Below are 24543 nucleotides of genomic sequence, written 5' to 3' on the forward strand. Positions count from 1 at the left end.
TTAAGAGCTGTTCTTACCTTCTGAATAGCCCTGGCCCATCGTGCTTTTGCGAAATTACCTCCATCACCCTGGAATGTATTTCTCCTGGAGAAAGGGAGGGGAGAAATAGTCAGAACATGAAAAGAAATAACTAAAAGAGCTCTTTGACCCACTGTGGGCAAGTGGGTCAAAGTCAGATAGCTCCATCATCCATTTCTTCTGTATATAGTATTCTCTATATCCTAGAATATATTCGCTCTGTGGAAGTTATTCTTGACATCGAGTTATGGAAGCTTATCCTGGTAATTTGCATAAGGGTAACTTTACACTTAGCAGGATGTGCTGGTTTTGGCTGATCCAAATTTCACACTCTGTTATCCTCTGACTCAATATGAGCTGTTTAGTAAGGACTGTTTCAGTGAATGGTTTGCTTTGTCAATATTAAATCCAAACAAGCTGTGGAAAATAATGGAGGAAAGCACTTCATTATGATCTATTTAGGCCTCAACATGGAAGATTTATTTTATTTATATCTGATGAATGACAGGAGACCATGAGCTAAGTTAACAGTTTTTACAGAGATGAACAGGTTAAAGATAATCAACTAATGCATTTTTACATTACTTCAGTCTATTTTCAAGTCCAGTCCACTTTTTCCAAAAGGCAAATAAAAGTAACAGTCTAAGAAAATCTGATATTGCTGTTACAAACAGCTCTGTTTCTCTTGTAGGTTTTGAATGTTAAAATAAAATATTGAAGTTGAAATTTTTTTTAAAGTTTGATAATTAATAATTTTGTCTTATTTTCACCAGACTTGAAGATAAGGGTAGAAAAATTTATTTTTTCCCCGCATTTCCCTGCTTATTTCCAAATACTGTGCCACTCTACTTAGGCAGCTGGTTGATAAAAGAAACCAGAATGTATACAGTAAAGAGTCCCTTGACCTGATGGTGATTTGACTGTGAGATCACAGCACACATATAGTTGATATACAGAGAAAAAATAAGCAGATGCTAGACAGTAACTACAGCAAAGCACATGGAAGTATTTTTATATGCTGATTTTCTCTGCTGTAACAAAATACTAAACTGCATTCTGCAACAATTCAGACATACTCAAGCAGAGAAGACTGGCTCACACTATCATCTTTGGATTACAGGGGGTTCCCTGAAATCTAGGAGTTCACTGGCTTGAAAAGACTTGATTCCTGTTCCTCATACTATTATCAGGGTATAACAGACCCTTGGCAAAGGAATATATTTCCAATTATAGCAGCTCATAAATCAGGATTACAAGGTCTTTTGCATCAAATGGCAGGAGGAGAAGGGGAAAACAACAACAGCAAAAAAACCCCAAACCACCAAGAGAGGGAAAAAAGAAAAAAGGGAAACCTTTGAATTTCCTCAGTAAAGGCATTTCCTTCTGAGGCACAGAGTGCTACCACAAGTCTTTGCAAACTGAATTAAGGGAGTTACTGAGAAACCACACTACACGAAAACAGAAAACCACTGCCCCCCCCAAAAAAGCCACCATATAGAAGCTAACATTTAGTCCAACTAATCTTTGAAATATAATCTGTTCTGTGACTGATTGCCCCCACATAGGAGTTGCACACTTGCACAGGCCTATTAGAACGAGAGCTCATTATTCAGCTATTTCACAACCCCTGTGAAGAATGTTGTTTTAACCTGAAAAATGCTAATTCAGTTCATGGCTGCTAAGCACAGGTTAAAACAGTTAGTGTAGGCTCTACCACTCTTGCCAGATTCTAAGTAATTCAAAAGACACTTGTACAAAAACAGTTAAGTTGCAAAATAAAAATGTACAGTAACATTCTATAGATACAGTTTACAAAGGACAGTAGCAGCCTGTTTACTAAGTAAAGTTGTTGGAGCGTATTTTTATTATATTTCAGTGTCGTCCCTTGGTCTACACATTACTATTTAATTATCTTGGACTTTTGGAACAGTGCTCTTTTATTGGAGGAGAAAAATGTTCTCTCTGATACACACAGCTGAGTGCACATGATGCAAACTAAGTGTGAAGAGGCTTTTCTTCCCCTGCCCTCATCTCTGAGGCTGCATCCTTGCAGGTTCAGCCTTTTTCCTTTTCACAACTATTTTTTTTTTTTTTTTTACTGTAAGGTAAATCAACCAAGTGATACTAGTAATGGTTCCACTCCATTCTGCAGCTGTTAACTAGACTGGAAATACTAGGTAATAATTAACCTTAGGAATTATTAAGGTAATTAACCTCAAGGTCAGATGGAGAGTGCCAGTGTTGATTCAGAGGGAACAGAAAAAAACAGCTTTTATTGTCTTAACTGAAGGTAGGTAAGGTCAGGAGCACTCTTAAATTTGGAGGCATAATGTTCATAGGCAGACAAAAACATTTAACTGGTTTGCACTTCAGGAAGACATTGGGCTGTGACCAGACTGCTGAGCAGAGCAGGTAAATGAGGCAGTTGAATACACTTCTGCTTGTGCCACATAGAAACTCAGCACAGACAGACACAGCCAGGAGCAGCTTTTTACCTGTCCACTGCCTGCTGACACAAGGATGGGTCCAGCTTAGACAAACGATTGTTAATTTTCTATTCAGATCTAGTAAAACTAATCAGTTACCTGGCAGAAAACAATTTATCAATACTGAACAAAGCCTCCAGAAGACACATGATTTGCAGGAATTCTGAGTAACAAAGACCAAGAAGATACTGCTGGGAATCATTTGTCCTGGCAACTGAACTATGCACAAGGAATGCATCATGTTCCAGGCAAATGCATTGCTACAAATTTTTGAAACTAAGAACTTAAACAAGAACAGATTAGGAGAACTTCAAACAAGCATTAAGTCAAAAAATAAGGCAATCACAGCTATAATTAGAAAAGCATTAATTGCAAGTGGTAGAACAACAAAAAGCTTGAAAACAAATGACAAATGCCTTAGGAGTGCCTGAAAATCACAGATTCGCCATTCCTGCAACATAATGCCCAGCTGCAGGCTCTGAACCAACACACATCACAAGAACAACAGGCTGTAGAACCAGAAGAAAAGCCTCTGGAGAAGTCCAACAATATTTAGATCCAGAAAGCTGAGCAAGCAGCCCAGGTAAAAATTTTGATGCACCATGCATCAAACCAGCAGGCTTCCACATCTCCCAGCGGGAAGGATCAAAATAACGAATTTTGTTGCAGTGATTTACCAAGAGAACACAGTTATATGCACAGGAAGGCACAGGTTAGATAAACACGAGGGCTCTTCAGGCTGTTATTGAAAGAGATCTTTAACAGACAACAAAAGTCACACTGACACTTTTATTTAATAGATGTGTTCCCTGTCAATTTTGCTGCACAATTACATTAAAATTGGTCTAGTATTTCAGTGACGATTTGCATTTTCACAGCACCTCTTGTAAAATTAAATCCCACTGCAGACTTCATTGTAAAGCAGTTAATTACAAAGCAGTTGCAGTGTGGCCACACATGGACAAATAACGACATCTTCTGAATGCTTATTTGTTTGTAATAGGCAATCCTGAACATCTGCATGGGTTTGTAAGCACTCATCACTAGTGTCAATATTGTCAGCTTTGACTATAACTGGAAATAAACTGGGGAAGAAAAACTGAAATAATCACACTCTATTATGACATATTATGACAATTTTTTACTCAGCAACTTCCACTCCCCACTAGCAGCAGCCAAGCTGAAACAAACATCACGTGCTCAAATCAATCTCTAATGGACAGATCAAGCAGATTTGTACTTTGGTAGTACAAATAATACACTATTACAAAGCCGGGATTTTTAATTTTCTTTTCCTTTAAAATATGCTTCCCAGAACATTCCAGTAATGGTAATTCTTGTACAAATATAGGTTAAGGATGCTAATGGCAATTTTGATCTTTATTTTACATTCTTTTATAGTTCAGGAGGAGGATAGAAAAGAATAAATAAAGATGAATAACAGCTTCTCTGTTGTTTATAAACCCTAAAAAGTACTTTCAAGTGCTGCACTTCCAGTGCTGTAACTTCTGAAACAATTTAATGTGCATTGGAAGTCTGTCAAGTTTGTAAGAGACTCAAAACTTTAGTGTGAAGATTTCCACATTTGTTACTCATTTAGGCTGCAGCAGCACAATTCTTCGGGACTGTCTCTGTTGGTGCAGTTGCTACCCCAGCCTTGCACATCAGGCCAAAGTGTCATTACTTGTATTAACTGCACCTGGGCTACCAAACGTTGTCCTCGTTATAGCACCTGCCAGGGATTATCTGAAGCTGATTGCACTGAAATGGTTTCCAGCTGAAAACAAGGTGCTCTAAATCACTAGCTTTCAAGTCAGCTCATGCACTTAGGATAAGGGAACAGTGTTCTTATTGGAAAATATATCTGGGATGTGGAACTATGGAAATGGTATCCCATTAAGGATTATTGTACTATAAAGTTATAATTCAATTTTAATTTTTTTCATAGGCCTCAATTATACAGTATAGATAAAAAAAATCAGTATAACATTAAAAAGCTGTGCAATAAGTAGCAGTTTAGTAGAACACTAGGAGTAACTGTAGGTACTACTTGTCCATCTTAGCTATAATCACATTAAAAGGAAATTACTGATGTGGTAAAATTGCAAGGGAAAATTAAGTGATTTAGGCTTTCCACGGTTAGCTCTATCACAGTGAAACCTACTTTTTTAAGCCTCACATAGATTAATATAATTTAGCATTACCCAACTGCCTCATAGATATTTTTGTGTGTCAGTGGCAAAAGAAGGCAGATTTTCCTCCAAGATACTTTTTGGTAGCACTAAATCTATACCCTTACACAAGTTCCCTTTCGCAGATGCTTAAGTTGCACTTAAAAACTTAGTTTCCAAACACCAACCAGTTACTCAACTCTACAGTAAAATTTTAGTTTTAAATTTGACTTTTATTTTGTTTTCCATCTGCTTTCTTACTGTCCAAAATCAGAAGTTTCAGTAGCTGTATTATCATCTTCAATCACATGTTTATATCAATTAGATTACTGCTGGCTTTCACTTCAAATAGTTTACATTTCTGAGTTCTTGGTGGGGTTTGTGTGTTTTAAAGCTAAAATTGCAAGACCTTAGTTTCTTTGGGACAAGGTATTTGATTTTTTTCAGCTTGTATTTTGAGAGCAACATTATTACAGTAACGAAATAACATTTTCTGATTTCTTTGAAATCACCTTGTATAAGTGCCTAAAACACATAATACAGCAATAACATGTTTTCTAACCATTCAGGTCCTAATGCTTAGCAAGGCATGAACAGAAACAAAATTATGCTTACATATATGCTTTACTTAAGTTCTTACAGTTTTTCCTCCACCACTCTTACACAGGTTACTCACCTAATCATTAAGAACTTAATTCTTTTACAAGACCTACATCTTTCGACTCACCTCTAGAGAAGATGAATAGTTTGAAGTTATGAATTTATCCTCATAACAGAACTCATGTTTTGACTTTTTCCTCCACTTCTTCACAAGATTTTTGTAGGCACAATCCACATGGATGTGGACCTTCGCACCCTGAAGGAAGATGTCTGCCCCTGCTTGTTTCTAGAAATACCCCTGAGCCAAGTGCACTGCCAGCACAGCTGCTCAAGATAACCCAGCAATTACTGCAGCCCCCCCAGCACTGCCCTGCCGGGGGATAATTAACTATTTGTTGCAAGGAAAGTACTTTCATCTGCTTGGTGTCTTTTCACCCTTCGGACTATTGTGAAGTCTGATCTCAGTGTGAATTATTTATTGGTTGTTGCTGTCTCTGTTAAAGCTGATTCAGAAAGTCCCACCTTGCTTTAACAATTACTTTCCAGTTAGGTTACTGGAGTATTCTGCCTTCCCATATGACCCAGCAAACTTTTGTTTTATCACAGGTAGAGAAACAGCAAACTTTTCTGTATAGCTGAGAATAGGTACTGGGAAAGAGAGGTGATAACTACTTAAACTTCTGTATTTAGGCCACTTCAAACACTTAGACTTCAAAATATGCATTTTGGGTTCAACATTGTGGGATTTTCTTGTTCTTTGATCAACTACTGTTCTCAAACATTAATGTGCCCCTTTCTCAAAAGGTGGCACACTCAACTTCACGGCTTCTTATTTTTGTTATGTTGGGGGAACTTAACCAAATTCAGCCTTGTTCTGAAGAACCACTGCAACTGAAGGCCTGATGCTAAAGAGTGTGCAAAGAGAGATGTACAGTAATCCATACCTAAAATATTTAAATATCAATTATTACCACTCAAAACTCTGAACTGGACTGTAAACTGTCATTCAGATCAGTCAAAACCACTGCTTGTGATAATTATCTAGTATAGTTCATAGAATGTCAGTAAGTAACAGCTCATATTCTCTCCTACCTTACCATAGAAAAATAGCTTTGAAGAAAGATTCTATTTTTTTTAAAGTGTGCCAAGACAGTAAATCAAGATTTTGCAAAGTAACTTCCAAGTTTTCTGCTGGACATAAGGAATCTACAAGGCAGTTTTGCTACCTGAGAAACACTCACAAGATACATTATCTCCTCAGTGCTGAAATAACTACATTAATTGTTTCCAAACTGCAAGATATTTATCAGAACAAAAGAACATGCAACTAAAACAGAACAAGACCAAAGGCTATCACAGAAGACAGAGGACACAAAGAAACACATCTTTGTACAAATAAGACATTAGCAAGACACTGATCTGCTGTCCAGTGAAGTTGCAGCTTTTAGTCAATCTTGAATCTGTCAAAGTGTCATCTTGGATTATTCCCAGAAAGCAAACAATGTCTAACTGACACTTAGAGAAACTTTATGAATTGCTCCAGATTTTGCCTGGGTTTGCCACTGTGCAGCTACTTGGTAGTCACCAATTTTAAAACATTTTTTTTCTTCTAATACATCCAACTCAAAAAATAATAATGTATTTTTTTCCAAATATGACATATTTCTTCATTCAACTGAACTCAATTTTCTTTTACATTATCAAGTCTCTGTATTCAAAACCAATGCCTAATCTTTCAATTTAAAATGAAAATAAAAATCAGTATTATAAAAGTATTTGATTGTGTATGCATGCAATAAACCAAATAAATATGTAACCTTTAGATGTAGGATGGTCTTATAGAGTGTGTTACATCACACTTCCACAGCTACATCTCTGCCTGAATTTCTGAATCAACCTTAGAAAAAATGTCCAACAAGCTTGATTTCATGTCACAGAAAGAAACTCCCACTGTTTCTAAGAGAGGTTTCATAGAAGACCCTGTAGGTAACTATTGCCTGAACCTGGCCTCATGCATGAAACTATCTGACTGTTATAAACTTCTATATCAAACAGATCCTTAGATAGATTCAATCTGTCTCTTCTTCTAAACAAAAACATGGAAAGACATAACTAGTCATAATTCCATCAGGTTGAACATCTGTAGGATTCTTTTCCTTATGGTTTTAGCTAATGAAAGGCCATAATAATAGTGAGATATAAAAATAGCTACAAAAATAACTTACCAAAATCTATTTGGGACAACTTTGGGAAAGAAAATGTACATCAACATATCATATGAGCTCACCATCATTTGTTCTAACTGTCAAGTAAAGCTGTTTTGTTCTTTACTACACTTCTAAGCAGTTTTATACATAATTCATTGTTGTTGTTTTTTTTCTGACAGAATCTTCAATTCCCTAAATGTTTCTCAATTCCCTCAATGTCCTTTTTCTCAATCTCTTTCAAGTACAATGTTTTCTCTCTATATTTTTAACTGCTAATTTATCTCCTTTTGTATTTTTTTTGCAACCGAGTATTTTTTAAAATGTAAGAATAAAACTGGTAATGATTGTAAAGCTGACATAGCCATAAAGTAGAGCTGTATAACAAAACACATAAAAATTGCTTCAACTTCAAATTCATTATATTTATGAGACTTAGTATTCTCCAGTTCTAAGTTTAAATTTTGTTTGCAGTTTTCCTGCTGTAGAGAGCTGCTGCAACATTCTTTAAAATTCTTTGGAACCTTTTTTTTTTTTAAAGTAGTCTTTTAAAATACTACTTTTGTTCCAATCAAGAGCAATAGTTCTAGGGTACAGAACATCTGAAGGAAACACATTTGCGAAAAGCAAGAGGGTGGAACTGAACTTGGAAAGGACAGCAGAGCAGGAAAGATCATGCTCTTTAATATGTAAAAATATTTCATATCTCTTGGTTCATGTGTTTTGATGTAAACAACCATTTTACCTTGCCTTTGGAACACAGAAGTATTATATGAGTTAAACAATCTGCATTTTAGAGAACAGCCTCAGAATAATAATTAAATGCAAACCCACCTGTCACTAGTTATAATGTCAACTGCTTTTTATATTTTAAAAATAATATGCCAGTTCTGAAAAGCTGGGAACCAGTGGACAGTCATAGCTAAAAGGCTTACATGTGACATACAACTTGTGTTACCCTGCCTCCTTCTTTACTTTCTTTTGGACCTTATTTGTTTTTGGCAGTAAATATGAAAGGAAACAACAACACATTATGCAAGATCAGTTATGCTGAACTATTCTGTAATTTAACTTTGAGAAACAATCTCTCAATGAATGATCACAACAGAAAACAAACTTACATGGACAAACATTATCTGCTTAAACAGCTATGGCTGTGTACTGGAAATATGGCTTTGGTTTAAGGAGTTCATAACCTGTAGCCAAGTGGTAGAGATGGAAATTTTCACGGTTTAGAAATAATTTTATGCCTGCCCATCAATTTTTCTGTTATCTAGGCATGAATAATGAAACAGATTTTTGGAGAAATGGCTGTAAAGTGATCACTTCAAATTAATTTAGACCTTAGCAATCATTTGGTTCTTTCTGTATTTAAAGCCAGGGAAGATTAATTACGTTCTTAAAAGGCCATTTAATGCTAATGATGCTCCAAGCATTAAGAAACTTTTAAGTCCATCACATTCAAGCTTTCTTTTCAGTATTCACCAGGTTGAAAAAATAAACCTGTATGTTGCTGTCATAGATCACTAATTTGCTTTAATTAATATCAGTTTAATGAATACTACATTGAAAACAACATTGCAATGGGTGCAGGTCATGAAGTCCACTTTTAATAATATATCTCCTTTTAACACTCAACAATTACCACCACCCAAAACATTAGATCAGGGGAAACACTGTTAAAACCAAACACTTTAGAATCAGATTTTATGGACAAATCCAAATTTGTCCATGAAATCTCTATAGATCTAGCATGGGTTTGTTGGTAGCATATCCCTCCTTCATTTCCTGTGTGTGTATGTATGATATCTACTCATGTGGCCTATGCAGGTAGAAATAAATAAACCCGAATAATGGATTTGTAATTTTTTTAAATGTAACAAAGTCTTTTTTTCTCCTTGTCCAATGACTGATTTTCAGTTCTGCAGAGAAGACAAGTATCACAGGACAAATCAATATTCTTTTTAAAGGAAAGATCCTTGTCCATGTTGCTGTACTTGGGGTTGGTTGGTTGTTTTTTCTTACATTAAATGGAGAAATACTTAGGTATTTTTGTTTGGGGTGTTTTTACCAGTATTTTCCCTTTCTCTCTCTCTCTTTCTCTCATTTCTTTTTTTCTTTTTAAGCCTCTGGGGGAAAATATATTGCTCTAATAAGTAGTCATTTAATAATTTACCACATCCTTCAAAATCTGATTTAGTGAGTTTATGCTTTCTGGAAAAAGTTAATCAATTACACCTAATTAGCTATCAGTCTACATTTAAAGTTAGCTGCCATAAACACCATTTATATATATAACCAAAGACTTGACAAATAAATATCAGTGTAAAAAAACTTAATGAAGAAATTTTATCCCCATTAATACTTGAATATTTACAGGATAGCTAAGGTGTTTAATACAGCTATTCAAAACATATAGTGTAATCTAACTTCTCAGACTTTTAGTACAAAACAGTTATTTTGAATAAATACACATCTCTAAGTAAACTTTAAAACAATCATAATCTTTCGGCTCATAATCTTTGAAAATACCTATTATTAGATGAAAGAACTTTTCAGTTAAAAATAATATGTAGTTCAGTGCTTACTCCTAATTTATTAATATAAAGGTTTAGTTAAATTCAATAAAATTATTTGGTACAAAGAGGTAAAGGAAATAATTCCACAGTCAGATCAGGTTAACTTCTTTTGGTTTAACTTAACCTGCTCAGAGGCTCAGATCTCTGCTGAAAAATACATGTCAACCCAGATGATATGCTAATGACTGGACGTGTGCTTAGAAAAACATAGAGAAGCAGCTCTTGAATGCTGCCATTACTGACAGCTCTCCCCCTAAGGAGGCACTTGTACTCCTCTGTAAATACCCTGCAAGGACTTACTAGTAAATGTAAACAGGCTAAGGATGACAAGAAGCAAAGAGATGCTGTGGCACCTTGTCCATGTACAGTCTCTGACTCACTGCATCCATGTGCTTGATGATCCTTTTGCAGACTCACTTGTTTCCTAGTAATTTTGTGTTGATGGTACATGCACTAGGACTCTGCTTTTTTAGAGTCCATGAAAAGGTCATTTAAGTGCATCCATATGTCATTGCCTCAGAGAACACATAACTTCATAATGGAAGAGGTTTTATCCTATTTTCTCTTGTGTTTGAGCTAATTTTCTGGAACCACCACTGTTAAGCACGACTTAAACATGAGTCAAGTGCCTGACACACCATATATTCTTGCTGCTTTTTCCAAGAGCCTGTTCTACCCTTCATCAAGAAAACACCTTTTTTGAGTGTCAGCTGCTCACAGTATCTTTCCTGCACTACTATAGATAAAGGACACCATAATGAAATGTAACAGTCTGTGACAGCTGACATGAAAGCCAAAATGAGCAGTAGAGACAGAAAACTTTTTTTCTCCCCAGTTTGCCTTTGCAAGAGAAGAGAAGTGATTATACCAAGGCATAGAATGCTCTCTCTGCTCAGAGACCACTGCTGAGAGATGTTCTTAGAGGCTGACTGGACTCCCTCCTGAGCATTCAACTCCACTCAGCAGAAGGTGATGGCATCAAAGTAATACAGTTTTGCCACCTTGCCCCTTCCTCTCTTTATGCATCATCATTTTCCACACTCAGGGAAGCAGAAAGACAGCAATTATCTTTTCCTTATTTTTTTTTTTCCCCCATAGCATTTGTGTTTGCTCAAAGCAAAAAGACAGAAAATATTAATTCTCTTCTGGAAAACTTGCAGAAGTGAAGGTAGCCTGTCTAGGTAAATATATTAGCTTCAAAAATGGAATCAAATGTCTTTCCTGATTTCCAGATGCAATCAGTTACAATATCTAAATCATGTTAGGACTTGGTACCCTTTTCTTAAGTTTTCAGAAAGTCACTATTGAATAGGTAAACTCTATGTAGACACATGCCCAAGGGTGAGAACAGGACAGATATACATGTATCTGCCATAAAAGAACATAGCAAAGCTAATTAATACCTGCATTGTCTTTAAAACATTATCCTTTAAAACATCACCTTAGATGAACACCAATCAATCAATCCCCGTGCACTTCTGAAGCTATGTGTATATACACAGCAATCTGCTGCAGAACAGTCTAGAATGGTACTTACCCCTTTTGCATCATTAATAGTTTATATTCTTGTCTTGTACTAATTAGCCAAATACAAGTTTGGTTGCCTTTTCTTTAATGCCTACATTTTTTGTAGGTTAAAATCCGCTTCACTTACCACCAAAGATTTATTGAGAAGGCACATGTTTGCAGAGTGGTTTCACAGGAGACAGTATCCTTCATGGTTTTTCTTTCATTAGAATATGAAGATTTATCATGCTCTGTCCCACCATAATAAGGAAATATATCCCTTATGGGTTTATAAGTTTATGAAACTTTTTAAGTTTATAAGTCACATTCTTGCTTAAAATGATTGTAAAGTATCACTCTGGCGTTCAGACATTTAAAAAAAATCAACAAACGTCTGATGTGACAAGGCAAAATACCTTGGTTTGCTCTCTTGTGTGCTGAGACCACTTTCCATGGGTGACCAAATATCAGATGTATCTTGATGTGAAGGTCTTGTACTTTGGAGGGGTGGCCCTCTGTGCCAGGCTCTGCAATCTAAGTCTTTGTGGGTATCTGTAGAGAAGGAAAAAGCTGCTAGAAATCTTTCAGCCCATTTTACTTCTCAAAAGAGGAAGTACACATTAAATTAATTAACTTAATTCGTTAAATTTACAGTAATAGGGAATTAATGAAGTCAATTACAAACATTAGAATGATTAAATCACTTATGATGAGAACAGCAGAAATAGAGTTCCAGTATGATAATTTTGCTCTATAAATCATACTTTTAGCTGTAGTGAGAGGAAGGGGTTCATGACCTGACCTTGATTGTGGGGCATTTTCTTCCACAATGATGAAAAAAATTTGGGTGCCCATGTCTTTTCTCCTTTTTTATTTCTTCTCTCTTTTAAAGTTTTGTTATGTATTAGGAACTATGCTTTGATTTATTTCCTCTCACACTGTTTACTAACACCAGGTTAGCTGCCAAAAATTTGTGTCATATATTCTGCTCAAAGTGAGTGCAACACTGTTGTGAAACAAGGAGAAGATAGAGATAATACTTTGGAAAACAACAGGATCTTTTGGTTTTCCTACTGCATAAGTTAATCACAACTTTCAGGTTATATGTAAGGTTATATAAGTATATGTTTAGGTTGTAAGAATATACATATGTAATATATACTTATAATATGTGAATTACTACACTAACTAAAGTGGTCTGTACTTAGAATTCTATGCTTTGGCACATGAGTTTTCCTAATCACTTCATTGTGATTTTTCAGGACTTTTGTTTATGCTGATCAAAATTGTATCAGAACAATTAATGCTGTCATTTGCTAATCCCTTGGTGTATCAGTGACTTAGTATGGTGACTAATGCAGAAACAGGGATTAATCTCATAATTGTTCCTTTATTATTGTTACCTCATTTGCTAATTAATGTATATGAAAAATGTGACAACGAGCTGAATTTCAGCCAAGCCTCAGAGGTGAATACCTGCATGGCATGTTCCAAAATTATTCATGAGGTAAAAATTCTGTTGACTTTCAGCGGGCTACTTGTCAAAATGAGATCTTAGTTCCCAAGACACATAAATGATTTTCAGAATTATAGCTATTGCAAATTACAATTCACTTCACTAAAGTTTTCTTTAATTTCTTATACTCTTTATGTAAAGTGTAATTGAATGTTAAGGAGCATGCCATAGGTCTCTAATGCTGAATTTAAGAAAAAAATAAGATATGTTCTGTAAATTTTCTTCTGTCTCTTGCAAGAAAGACCTCATAAAATTGAAATTATTGTATTTTATAACAAACCCTGATTATCTTTAAAAAACCTTGAGTTTTAGACACATTAAAAATGTTTGCAATCCAGCTGTAGTATTTATCTAAATAGGATTTTATTACTGTGACTTTGCTTGCAGAATTTTAAATATACTAGATCCTCATTCTACTTAGCAGCCTTTTAATGGAGCTTAGTATAAATGGCAATGGTGAAATGACAATTTTGTTGCTACCACATCAGGTGATACATCTAGAAAGAAGCACTCCTGGTGAGCTAATGATGTGAAAACATTTCTCTGTTACTACACACAAGGGCTTCAAGTCCACATGAAGTCATATTGTTAAAGCAGCAGTATCTGGCATTCTCAAATAGACATCCTAGGAACTGTCAGAAGTAACTGCAGCCTTCTACCTTCCCAATGGAACTTTGTCATCATAAAGAGGCTGTACTGACTCCGACAGTCAAGGACAGACCCTCAGCTGCTCACAGCTGAGCTGAGAGCCATTCAACAGAGTAAGCCATCGAAATGGAATGTCCAAGTTCAACTCCAGGTAGAGGGTAAACGTGGCTTTCTCAGTAATGGAGACGGAATGCTTTAGCATTCCTTCCTCTGTGCAGAAAACTACAGTGTAAGAGTGACCTCTACAGGATTTCACACAGTCCCAGGGACTGTCTTCAGAACATTTTCAAATGTATTTATTTGAAAACAGAAGACAAAGTGCAACATACAAACCAACACTGCCTCCAAGTATCAGCCTGAAATCGGCAACAATCTGAATGTACAGCTTGTAAACACAGATTTGCAGTAGGTTTCTAGATATGAAAACTATATAAGGACTTACTTAAAATATTCAGCTGATTCAAAGGAGGTTTCAAGAATCATTGGGTTTCATTTGGAAGGGGCCTTAAAGATCATCTAGTCCCAACCTCACTGCCATGGACAGGAAAAACTACCACAGGTTGTCCAAAGTCCCATCCAACCTTGCTTTGAATACTTCCAGGCATCTACAACTTCTCTGGGTGACCTGTGCCATAAAAGTACAATTTGTACCATTTTTTTTCTCCTTTTTTAATGGGCCTTCCACTGTTAGTGGACAAACTGTTGTCTTTCTCTGTCATCTTCTTTATAAACTGCCTCTTCTTTGTTTTAGTTTATTTTTATGCTTAAAGACTCAGTCCATTTGTCTTCTGTACACTTTCCATCATGCTTAAATGAAATAAAATTATGACATAAGTGAAAGATGGAGGCACATGTGAATAGCATGAAAATATTCTTCCATAAGAATTTTTACTCAGACAACTGAAAATTGCTTGTGGCTGCTGGGGAAAATAAACCAAGCAAACAAAACATAGAGTGTGACTAGGGCTTAGGTTATCTTTTAAAATGCTTTATTGGCTAGGAAGTAGTAAAGAAGGAGTAATTTTTTGTTAAAAAAAACTTGGACCCTGCTGTAACTCATAAGAATCCATAACAGCCCACAGTCACTCTGTGAAAAGATATGCATTCTACCTCACATATTAACAGCAGTGTAGTTATGCAAACTACACCCAGAAACATCAGAAATAACTACTCTACTTAAATCAGCATGAGTTGTAAGTATTGCCAACTTCAGTCTCAGGCAATGCATTTCAAAAAGAACCTTAGACAGCTGGTAAACCTTCTAGTCCTCCTTTCAAGAGATAAATAATGTTTCTCATTCTCACTTCTTCACTTTTTTAAAATTTATTCTTTTATAAATTTTAGTATTAGTCTTTTTTAGACTAATAATATAACAGAATATAGTTCATTAGACTACATTAAAGAGTAAAATGTTAAGCTAACTTATCTTTGAGAACTTATTTGGCATAGACTACCATATAGATGGATTGATAATCTTAATAAAGTCTATCTCTTTGTATTGTATCTGGAAATAATGTGTGGAAATGTATATTTTGATGTTCAGTTTCCATTTCTACTTTCATATATATATATATATATATATAGTTTACATCATCATATGCACTATTCATAAAGGCAGACAACATCTGCTAGTAAGGTAAAAAATGCTGTGAAAGCCCTGGATTTTACTACAGTTTACATCATGCAAACAGCTGATGTGCTGCAGAGCTGTAACACACAGGCTCTCTATTGAGCCTTAAGGAGATACTTCCTTATATGGAAGACACATCCACATATGGATGAACAGTGAAACTCTTCATCCAGCTTCTTATGGAAGTGGCTCTCAGTGATTCCATTACTTACCAGTACCAATCACCTGTATCAATTGTGCAAATGCCCCAGTGATGAATAAACATTTAGGATTCTACAGAAAAATTGCTATTTGGCATTGTGTTTCAGAAACTTAGAGTGAAATATAGAATGGCTGGAATGCTGGAGAGAGATCTTAATCTGTGACTCACCAAATGGTAATGCAAAGTAGACATCTAGTAAGATCTCGTGTGAAGTTGGTGTTTTTGTGCCTTGAATCTCACTTCCATTTTTTATTACTTCAGAATGCAATGTCCACCAGGAACCTGGGCCTTCCTAGGAAAAAGAAGTTATGAAAATTACCTGGGCAGGATTTATTGGATTATGTACTTTTTACTGGATGAGGTTTCCTCTGAGTCAATAGGAGTTTCTTTGTAACAACAATATGCTTAGATATCCATTCTAGACTCTTCCAACTTTTCTTTGTGTAAGTATTACTTAGGACTTCATCAAGTTTTCTCACAGTCATTGAATTCAAAATAATATAACATTTGCTCTACAATAGAGATGAATACACATTAAGGTTGTCAGATGATTAAGACACAAGAAATATGAATATTGAAAATCACACTTATCAACTCAGATTTTCCAGTTTCCCTTTGAACTGGTGCCAAACAAGTACACTGTAGAAAGACTGAAACAATCCATATAAACTAATAACAAAGCCAAAAAACCTTGTTTCTGAAGTAATGCTCCCTTATAGTTTATTTCTGAACTATAAAGCCCAGAACAGAACTGTGGGGTTAAGACAAGCAGCATAACTAGGAAACTTCCGCAGTGGATTAATTATAAATGAAGGTTTAGAGGATCTGAAGAAATTAAGAAAAAGTCCCTTATCTTTCATCTGTGTTTGTTTAAAGTTTCAATATTTACTAGTAAGCCACAACCTCTGTGTCAGCAAGTTGTAACTCAACAACAGCCAGGGCAGCAGAGCAGAACCACTTGCCTTGGGGCTGGAAATGGCACTTGGCAGCTGTGATACAGAGCAACTCCTAATTTAAGCAGGAACTACTTTCTTCCTCTGCTTCCATTTTCTGAGTAGAATCACTGAAATATCAGTTCAATGTATATATGAATATTTATTACTTCCTGTAAAGAAATTGCTATAGGGTCTGATGAGAGATACTGTAGGAAGTTGTTTTCTGATTTTCTCTCCTTTACCTCATCTTCAATTGCCTTTTTTATGTTTTAGAAAAATTAAAGAAGGCAAAAAATTTTTCAAAGATTAAATTAATCTTCTGTCATTCAGAGCTACTTTAAAAACAGACTCCACGGACTATGTGTAGCAGAGCATATTCATGGATGGGAGAATTGTGGAATATTAGAATGAGGTAACTCTTATGTTTTCTGAATTCAGAAAATTTTGCAGCACAGGCAGTTTGCTTCTGTATTTCCACGGTCCCAGAAACCTTTTCTCCTTATTTGATATCCTACTGAGGGCAAGTATGCTCACTCTGGTGGCCAACTTACTATGCTGGATACACAACTCTTGGTATTGACCCAATTTCTCCACTCATCCTTCTCTGTGCACTCTACAATTTCTTCTGTAGTTCCACAAGGCAAATTTCAGCTTTTCCCTCTGAGACAGTGGCCAATTTCCTTGAGAGAGAGAACAACAGTATTTTGCCCAGTTTAGTAGAGATTTACCCAAAGTCACACAATGAAGAGCCAGGCCTGGAAAGTTAATCTAAAACTCTTTCACTTTAATCATATAAGCCAAACCACCCCTGCCTCCTTAGCAGTTCATGAGAGCAGATGAACTAACTCACTGCCTGTGGAATACCTGCCTCAGTATCTGAGCCATTTCTCCAGGATATATGGATAATGCATTTCAGTTTTCACTTTGTCACATGTACATTATGCCTCACCATTGCAGATTGGAGCAAAGGAGATAGAAGTATACACTGATCATAAATGTCCTTACAGTATTTGGGGAGATTAAGAATGAGAAATTTGTTGGATTTTACTCAGTGTTCTATAATTCCACAGAAAGTCAACTTACATCTGTTGCATATTCCACAGTTGCAAGGGGAATCCATAAAACTCCCAAAATGCTATCCCAGAGCAAGCCTTTCTTCCACAGCTCTACAAGGAAGCCCTTTCCATCAGCACAGATTTCACTAAAAAGAATGAATACAGGAACCATTAAACTGAATCTGAAAATGCAGTTTCAACTGCTCAGTAATCTATAATAATAAATTAGTGACTTACAGGAGATACAGAGGTGGGGTTTTTCCTATATAGTCATAAAACAGTAGGCAGTGGTGTCTCTGCTGTGACTGATTGCACAAAATCTTCATTTGACTGAATTAATTTTTATTAAAATAATCTTCAAGTTACTGTGTGGTGAACCACAGAGAATTACTGTGTACTGAAAGTTATCAGGAAAAGAACAAATGAAATCTGAGAAGGGCAAGGGCTGCCACCTCTGAGACAACTTTTTAACTCATCACATGGCTCTCAAAAATCATTATGTTGGCTGCATCAATGTCTACTTTTCTGCTGTATTCATGCAGTTGAATAGATTCATTGAATTTTTGTTTTGCCCTGCTTCTCTCTTTATAAATATGTTATGGAAGACAGATTGTAAATTTTTAGACCCCAACTTTAAAACTGTTGCACCGGCAACAATGAAAGTGCAGACTGAAAGGTAAAAAAATATGCAATTTTTAAAATGCAAGCTGGTAATATCTGTGTGTAAAAGAACATAGTTTTTACTGTGAGAGAGGGAGTGACAGCCCTTAAGAAAATGAACCACAGTATGACTCACCAAAGTCTACTTAAATGTATTTGTAAATGCCTACTTTTAATCCCTTTTAAAAGTCTGCTGTGTTGTATAGATGAGCAGGCAGTAGATGGAGCTACAGCAACCTTGTAACATGCTAGAAAAGTGCTTTAGTATTCTTTGGCAAGATTTACATTGCCAACTGAGAAAATAATCCTAATAAATTGCTCATTTTCAATGATATCATGCAACACTCATTTACATATAATATGATAAAAAGAAAATCTTTTAAACAACAGCAAAGCAAATGTATTAACTGATATTTTGACATGTTCTTCAGGTAACCAGAAAGTACGAAAAAAGTCATTCAAAATAACTCATGTGTCTGACAAAATATTAAAATACTTGAATTAGAAAATACCCAAAATTGTAAAAATGACATTTTTTCATAAGAAGAATTACAGCAAATTAAATGTTGAATTCTGCAAAAATATTTCAACCAACTCTAGACCTCAGGAATTAAATTTATGTTCCCACAACAGGAATGTGGTGACAGAGAAAGATTTGAGCAGGGAAAAAGAAGGGACCAAAAATGGTGGAGATTAATGTGCTAAATCAGGATCCAATTAGATTACATTTATTGGGTTTAACTGCTTTGGAATTGACAGTTGGAAGCAGATTTCCTCAGAATGTCAGGCAGTATATAAATGCTTGGACCTCCTGACCAGTGAGGTGCGTAGAAGGCTCTAGAGAAAAGAGGACAATAACAACAGAGTTACAAGATGGAGAGCTGAGTGAAGCAGACAAAGATCTGCAGACAGAAGTGAGAAAGAGCAGGGGTCAGTATTAAAGCGACTACCTAAATTGGCAGCTGAGGAGATGAATTAATGCATAAAATATGAGTCACACCAAAAGGAAATTGAGTGAACAAAAATCAAGTTGCTTGAGGATCAATTTGAGTTCTCTTTATTCTCATTCCTATATTCCTACAACATTATATGAAATTAAATTCAGAGACAAATTCTTCCCCTTGTTGGTCCTGGCCTTGATCTGCAATGTATCTTGCAAAATTAACTTTAGTTCTGTTCCCCAGGGCTAGTCTGCACCTTTTCTCTGAGCTGGATACTTTTTCCTTGCTTCTGTGGTCTGTACATGGCCTTGCAGGTACTAAACTGTTCTAAACTCTACAAATAAAACAAAGATACAACAAAATCAATTGATAAGAATTCCCTGTTACTTACAACATGAAGTCTTGTTCCCAGCAAGGGTCACTTCCTCGTCTGTCGATTGTAGTGCTTTTCAAATTTTGGACTTTTAAAACAACATAGGTTTTAGACACATCTGAAAAAGAAATAACCAGCACATTAAACCTCACTTTTCTTCTTTCCAGAAACTGGAAACATATAACCCCAAGGCAGTAAGGGTTTTAATTTTTACTCCATACAAAACATTTAGAGGTGTGGTTCAAATATGTGGATTTGAACAAGAAAATTCTTATTAATTCTAATGGGATTATGCCAGAAAAATCTCTGCCCCTGACAGGTGAGAGAGAACATCTCACTGAATGTATTTTAAAGATCAGCTTCCAGACAGGGCTTTTTACTGTTTATCAATCTCCCTGACAGCTCTTGCATGAAACCAGCATGCAACTCTTTTTCTGAAAATTTCTTTGCCTTTCCATTGCTATGATAATATAGATGATTGGCTGATGGGTTTTTATGTCCAATTAAGGCAAGGCCACAGACTTATAATATGTAATTCAGTCTTGGTGCATGAAACTAGTTCTGTTATAGATGCAGCAGCAAAATGGGTTTCAGATGCAGCCCCAAATGAACTCATATATTTTTGTAAATGCCTTTGTAAAAGCACAGTATGAGTATTCATAAATTGGACCCAATCAGCAAAAAGAATAAAATTTTAAAAATTTCAAAGGGCTTGAAAATATCCCTGCCAGAAAAAAGCAAAAGAACTGAGGGAAAGCTCTATCCTCATATCCTACATATCCTGTAGGGCCTCATACAGGAATCTAAGGTGGTAAAAGGCATATTATATCATCTCAATGAATGTGGCTTTTTAGCTTACATGTAGGTAACACATCCTTCACTACCCTCCAGCATCCTAGATAAGGATCAACATTGACATAGGACTGAAAAAAACCTTTTTTTTTTTGATAGAACTACTGCCAAAATATATATACAAGAGGTAGCTCAGAACAGAATTTTTGAGCTGTGTGTTTTACCACAGGTCAATCAAACAGTCTGAGTTACAGGGAAGGTGTCAATGTCTACAACAGATTACTGAATAGGTTGTATCAAATTACACTGCAGTTAACAAGAAGTGTGAAGGAGAAGAGTTAGCTGTGTACATCCTGTATGTAGATCTTATTGATTAGAACTGATTATAATGTTTGACCAAAGGACAAAAGATATCATGTAACAGGAACTATTCTGTTCAATAAACACATTCAACAGTGGCCAATGTTATCTATTTATTTTCTATAATTCAGTGCACCAGTCCTCTCAAACAGGACTTTGTTTTTTAGCTGCAACTCAAGGTTTGAGAAATTTTCAAAAGAATTCTAAATGACTTGGCTGAAAAATAGCAACCCACAGTCTTTAACTTCAGCCATTTAGAGCACCCATGTAAATTAAAACTACAATAACCAACCTCCCTCATAATTAAAACATATGTCCCTTAAATGAAGCCCTAAATGACAAGATAGAAACTTAAAGACACATTTTACTGGTAGTCTGTTTCATTATACTATTATCTTTATATTCAATTATAACTTCACGGACCAGACGAGGTGACCAAACTTAATCACCTTGTATCTTTCCCCATCTCCTTTTCTATCACAAAAAATAAAAATATTTTGGACTGCTTGCATTATTGTCTTGCCTGAAACCCTGCCATTTGTTTTTTAAAAGAGCTATTTTTCCAGTAGTTCCTTTTCTTCTTTGGCTCTTCTCTAGATCCAAATATTACCCTTCAGTGCTTTAGGACTAATTCACCTTTAGATGTCATGAGTTGTGTCAAGTAAGAAAAAGATACTCTACCTCGTAAATAACTGTGAGTATATAACCTCCCTGAGGAATAACACTGCCCAGGGTGAATATTATTAAAATACCCTGGCAGCAGAAAGGAGCTGTCAATTTTGCAGTTTTGTTTCCATGAAGCCATTATTGCGGCTCCCAAACCTTTCAGCTGTCAAAAAACAGAGGCATGTAGTGCAATTTTTTGTCAAACAGCAGGTTATCCACTTGCTCAAACCTTCAGCTTTCAACCCAGAGCACAGCACAGCAACTTCATAGCAGTTTACACAAAGGAGTAAATAAACTACAGGATAATCACGGAATTTTGAGAAACACGAGGGCATTTCAAGGCTGCTCTTGGTCACCACCTGCATAAATGGTTCTGCCCAAGAAAACATTATCAGAGAATACACCATTCAAATTTTATTGCCATTATTTATGGTGTTAACAAGTCTTCAACAGCACTCAAAAGAAACTTGAAACTACATCTCTTTTATCAAATTATTCTGTTTGATAGTCATATTCTGTACGTTATCACCTCTTTTGAGCATCAACAAAATATGAGATTTGCTGAACCCTGCAGAACATTTTTCTGACTGCATTAGGGTTTCAATGAGAAAGAGAAGATTCTTCAGTCCATACTTTGTACAAAGATTTCACAGCCTGCTTTTAGAAGTGTCAAGAACAAACAGCTTGATCTGTGCCCATTCAGGTTACCTTTCTTTAATTCAAATAACTGTAAACAACTTGTATTTGCTTAAATGTATTAACCAGCAAATTTTGCTGCACTGATTTGGTTGTATATCAGCTTCTCCTGAGAACTAGTAATTACAAAGATCTTGAAGGCCTTTAAATTTATAGTCCACCTCTGTGTGAGAAACCTATGGCTGAGTTCAGACTTTCTTTTCCATCCTGGCTAAATCCTGGTCCTGGAAACAGACTTAGAGAGTTCTGGGCAGCTTGGTTTTGATCATATTTATTGGCTGGGGCACACACCTGATCTCTATAACTGTCCATCAGTATCTCCAACTTGTATTTTCTCTCTGGGAAAATTCAGACACAATCTCCAACTGTCTGAGGCCACAACCTTGTAAAGATAATTTGATCTCTAAAACATATGTATAATCTTTAATTCTTTCCACATTTATTCATTTTTATTGAACTGTTGATCAAATATATTAAAGTAGTCCCAAGCTTAGGTGATTCTTTAGTGTGACACAGACAAGCATGCCTAAGAAAGAAAAACGTAAAGTAGAAATTGAAAGGGAAATTAAACTTACCAGTCATTTTATCCAGCCTTCCTTTTTTCACTGTGTTAAAAAAGAAAATATATATTATTTTCAGATAATACCTTAACAATGCTTGCCAATGGATTTTATGGAAAATAAAATCTAAAGGACCTATGTGGTATAAAAAATCTCAATCAAAAATGAAAACAAGTAATCTTCAAAAATATAAACATCATTGTGGGACAGTAATATGATTTTTCGGAAGTCTTTGGGAAAGAGAACATGTGAAAACTCTTTGCACCTTACAAGAACTTAATAAATACATGGATACAACACAGAGGGCAGAATGAAGAGCAGGTATCCAGGAAGGGTAGTGTGCTATTCATCACCTCGTAACACTAGTTCAAAATTCTTCCCAATAGATACAGATGACTCACAGACTGTATATAACCTCAAGTAGCTTCTATCATCTTACAAAGAGTCCTTTATTACATTGTATTTACTCTGGCTATTAGAAAGGATGCACTTCAGTAAATACCTTACCAAATAAAAAGTGAACATTTCAAATCCTGATTTTGCTCAGCAACCTTATGTTTCACATTATGGTATCTCTTCCATTAATGAAAAATGCCCTGAAATTAATAGGATTGGGATTCATATAATCATAATTATGAAGATCTAACCTGATCATAATTTTTTATTTCACTCCTAAAGTTCATTAAATTTAGACTTTTAAACAATATAACTAAATAGTCTTTAAATTTTCCTGCCATATCAATTCATGTAAGACAGTTTGGTTTGAGTGAAACATCACTGCAGTCCTACAATAATTGAACAAACTCCAGCAATAAACTAATGTATACATGATATATTTCACTGCTACACTTAGGACAGTAGTAATTGGCAATAAAACAAGAAGTCCACAACTTTACAATGCAAAGGTTCCCAAAAGCTTGCCACTGTTTTCCAACATCCTTTCCACTTGCTTAACCTCACCTACCTTCCTATTACTTATTTTTGCTTTCATCTCTCCCTAAACTTCCCTAAGAATGCCATGGAATTGCACCACATTTGCAGCCTGAACGATTGCACCACTGTCACACTGAGAAAGCTTCCACTTTCCACACCAATGGTGAGGGGCCAAAATGTTGCTGAGCTACCAGCAGAGTCTAAACACTGCAGCAGCTCAACTGCACTGCAAGAGTGCAGAATTTACACACTGCATTTACTTGACTTCCCTGGAAGGAAGTACTGCAAGAAATATTCTTATCAGCTTAAAACAATGCACATCTCCAGTCTATGAGGTTACTTTTTATAGCCACGTACTAAATATTTGTCACATGGGTGAAGGAGCTTCTACGAGAAGAAAAACCTACCTTTCACAGAGAGAAGTTCCATTTCAGTAGAAAAATATTTTAAAGAACACGCATTGAAATTCAGCTTTTTCTTCCCAAGAGGAAAAGAAATAGTTTGGCTTGAATTAAATGACTCTTCTGCTGCTGTTCCCTCCCTGCAAGTGTGTTTCACTTTTGCTGCTCGCTCCTCCCATGTTTCTCATGGAGCAAAGCCAATCAATTGATGGAGCAGTAAAATACTGACGACAAATTCCTTCTCCCTCTCTACACACAGAGATGGAAGAGGAAAAGAGAAATATTATAACTGTTGGCTTACCCTCATTTCCTCACCCTCATTTCCTCAACTTCTATCTGCTCTATGCAGCTGTCTCCAGTCTAAACAAATTTCTGAATGCCATCTTTTCCAGAAATAAGAAACTCAGTGCAACTATTTTATTAAGGGCATACTTTTGGAGATCTGACACTTTGATTTTAATACTTGCAAAGCATCTGAATTGGAATACAGAAAGTTCACAGGTTTTTTATCTTTTAACACAGTCACATAGTCAGGACACATATTTTACAGTATTTGCTATAGCTAGGCATAAGTAGCCTTAATTTTCTAAAACAGTGTGAATAAATATTGC

General features: G+C 35.7%; 1 protein-coding gene across 1 annotated transcript in view; it reads right to left on the bottom strand.

Moving 5' to 3' along the window:
* The window catches only part of LOC135420615 (protein unc-13 homolog A-like), a 35671-nt gene extending 11506 nt beyond the window's left edge, over positions 1 to 24165 (bottom strand). The window contains exons 1-7 of the mRNA XM_064668262.1: positions 23939 to 24165; positions 22614 to 22643; positions 19543 to 19642; positions 17579 to 17696; positions 15729 to 15852; positions 11981 to 12116; positions 18 to 84 (exon numbers count right to left, since the gene is read on the bottom strand). Coding sequence (XP_064524332.1) covers positions 18 to 84; positions 11981 to 12116; positions 15729 to 15852; positions 17579 to 17696; positions 19543 to 19642; positions 22614 to 22643; positions 23939 to 23960 — 597 coding nt within the window. The 5' untranslated portion in view covers positions 23961 to 24165. The remainder of the gene's footprint in view (positions 1 to 17; positions 85 to 11980; positions 12117 to 15728; positions 15853 to 17578; positions 17697 to 19542; positions 19643 to 22613; positions 22644 to 23938) is intronic.
* Between the last annotated feature and the right edge of the window lie 378 nt (positions 24166 to 24543).

This window comes from Pseudopipra pipra, chromosome 12 (genome assembly GCF_036250125.1).
Source record: "Pseudopipra pipra isolate bDixPip1 chromosome 12, bDixPip1.hap1, whole genome shotgun sequence".
In the NCBI taxonomy this organism is placed as follows: Eukaryota; Metazoa; Chordata; class Aves; order Passeriformes; family Pipridae; genus Pseudopipra; species Pseudopipra pipra.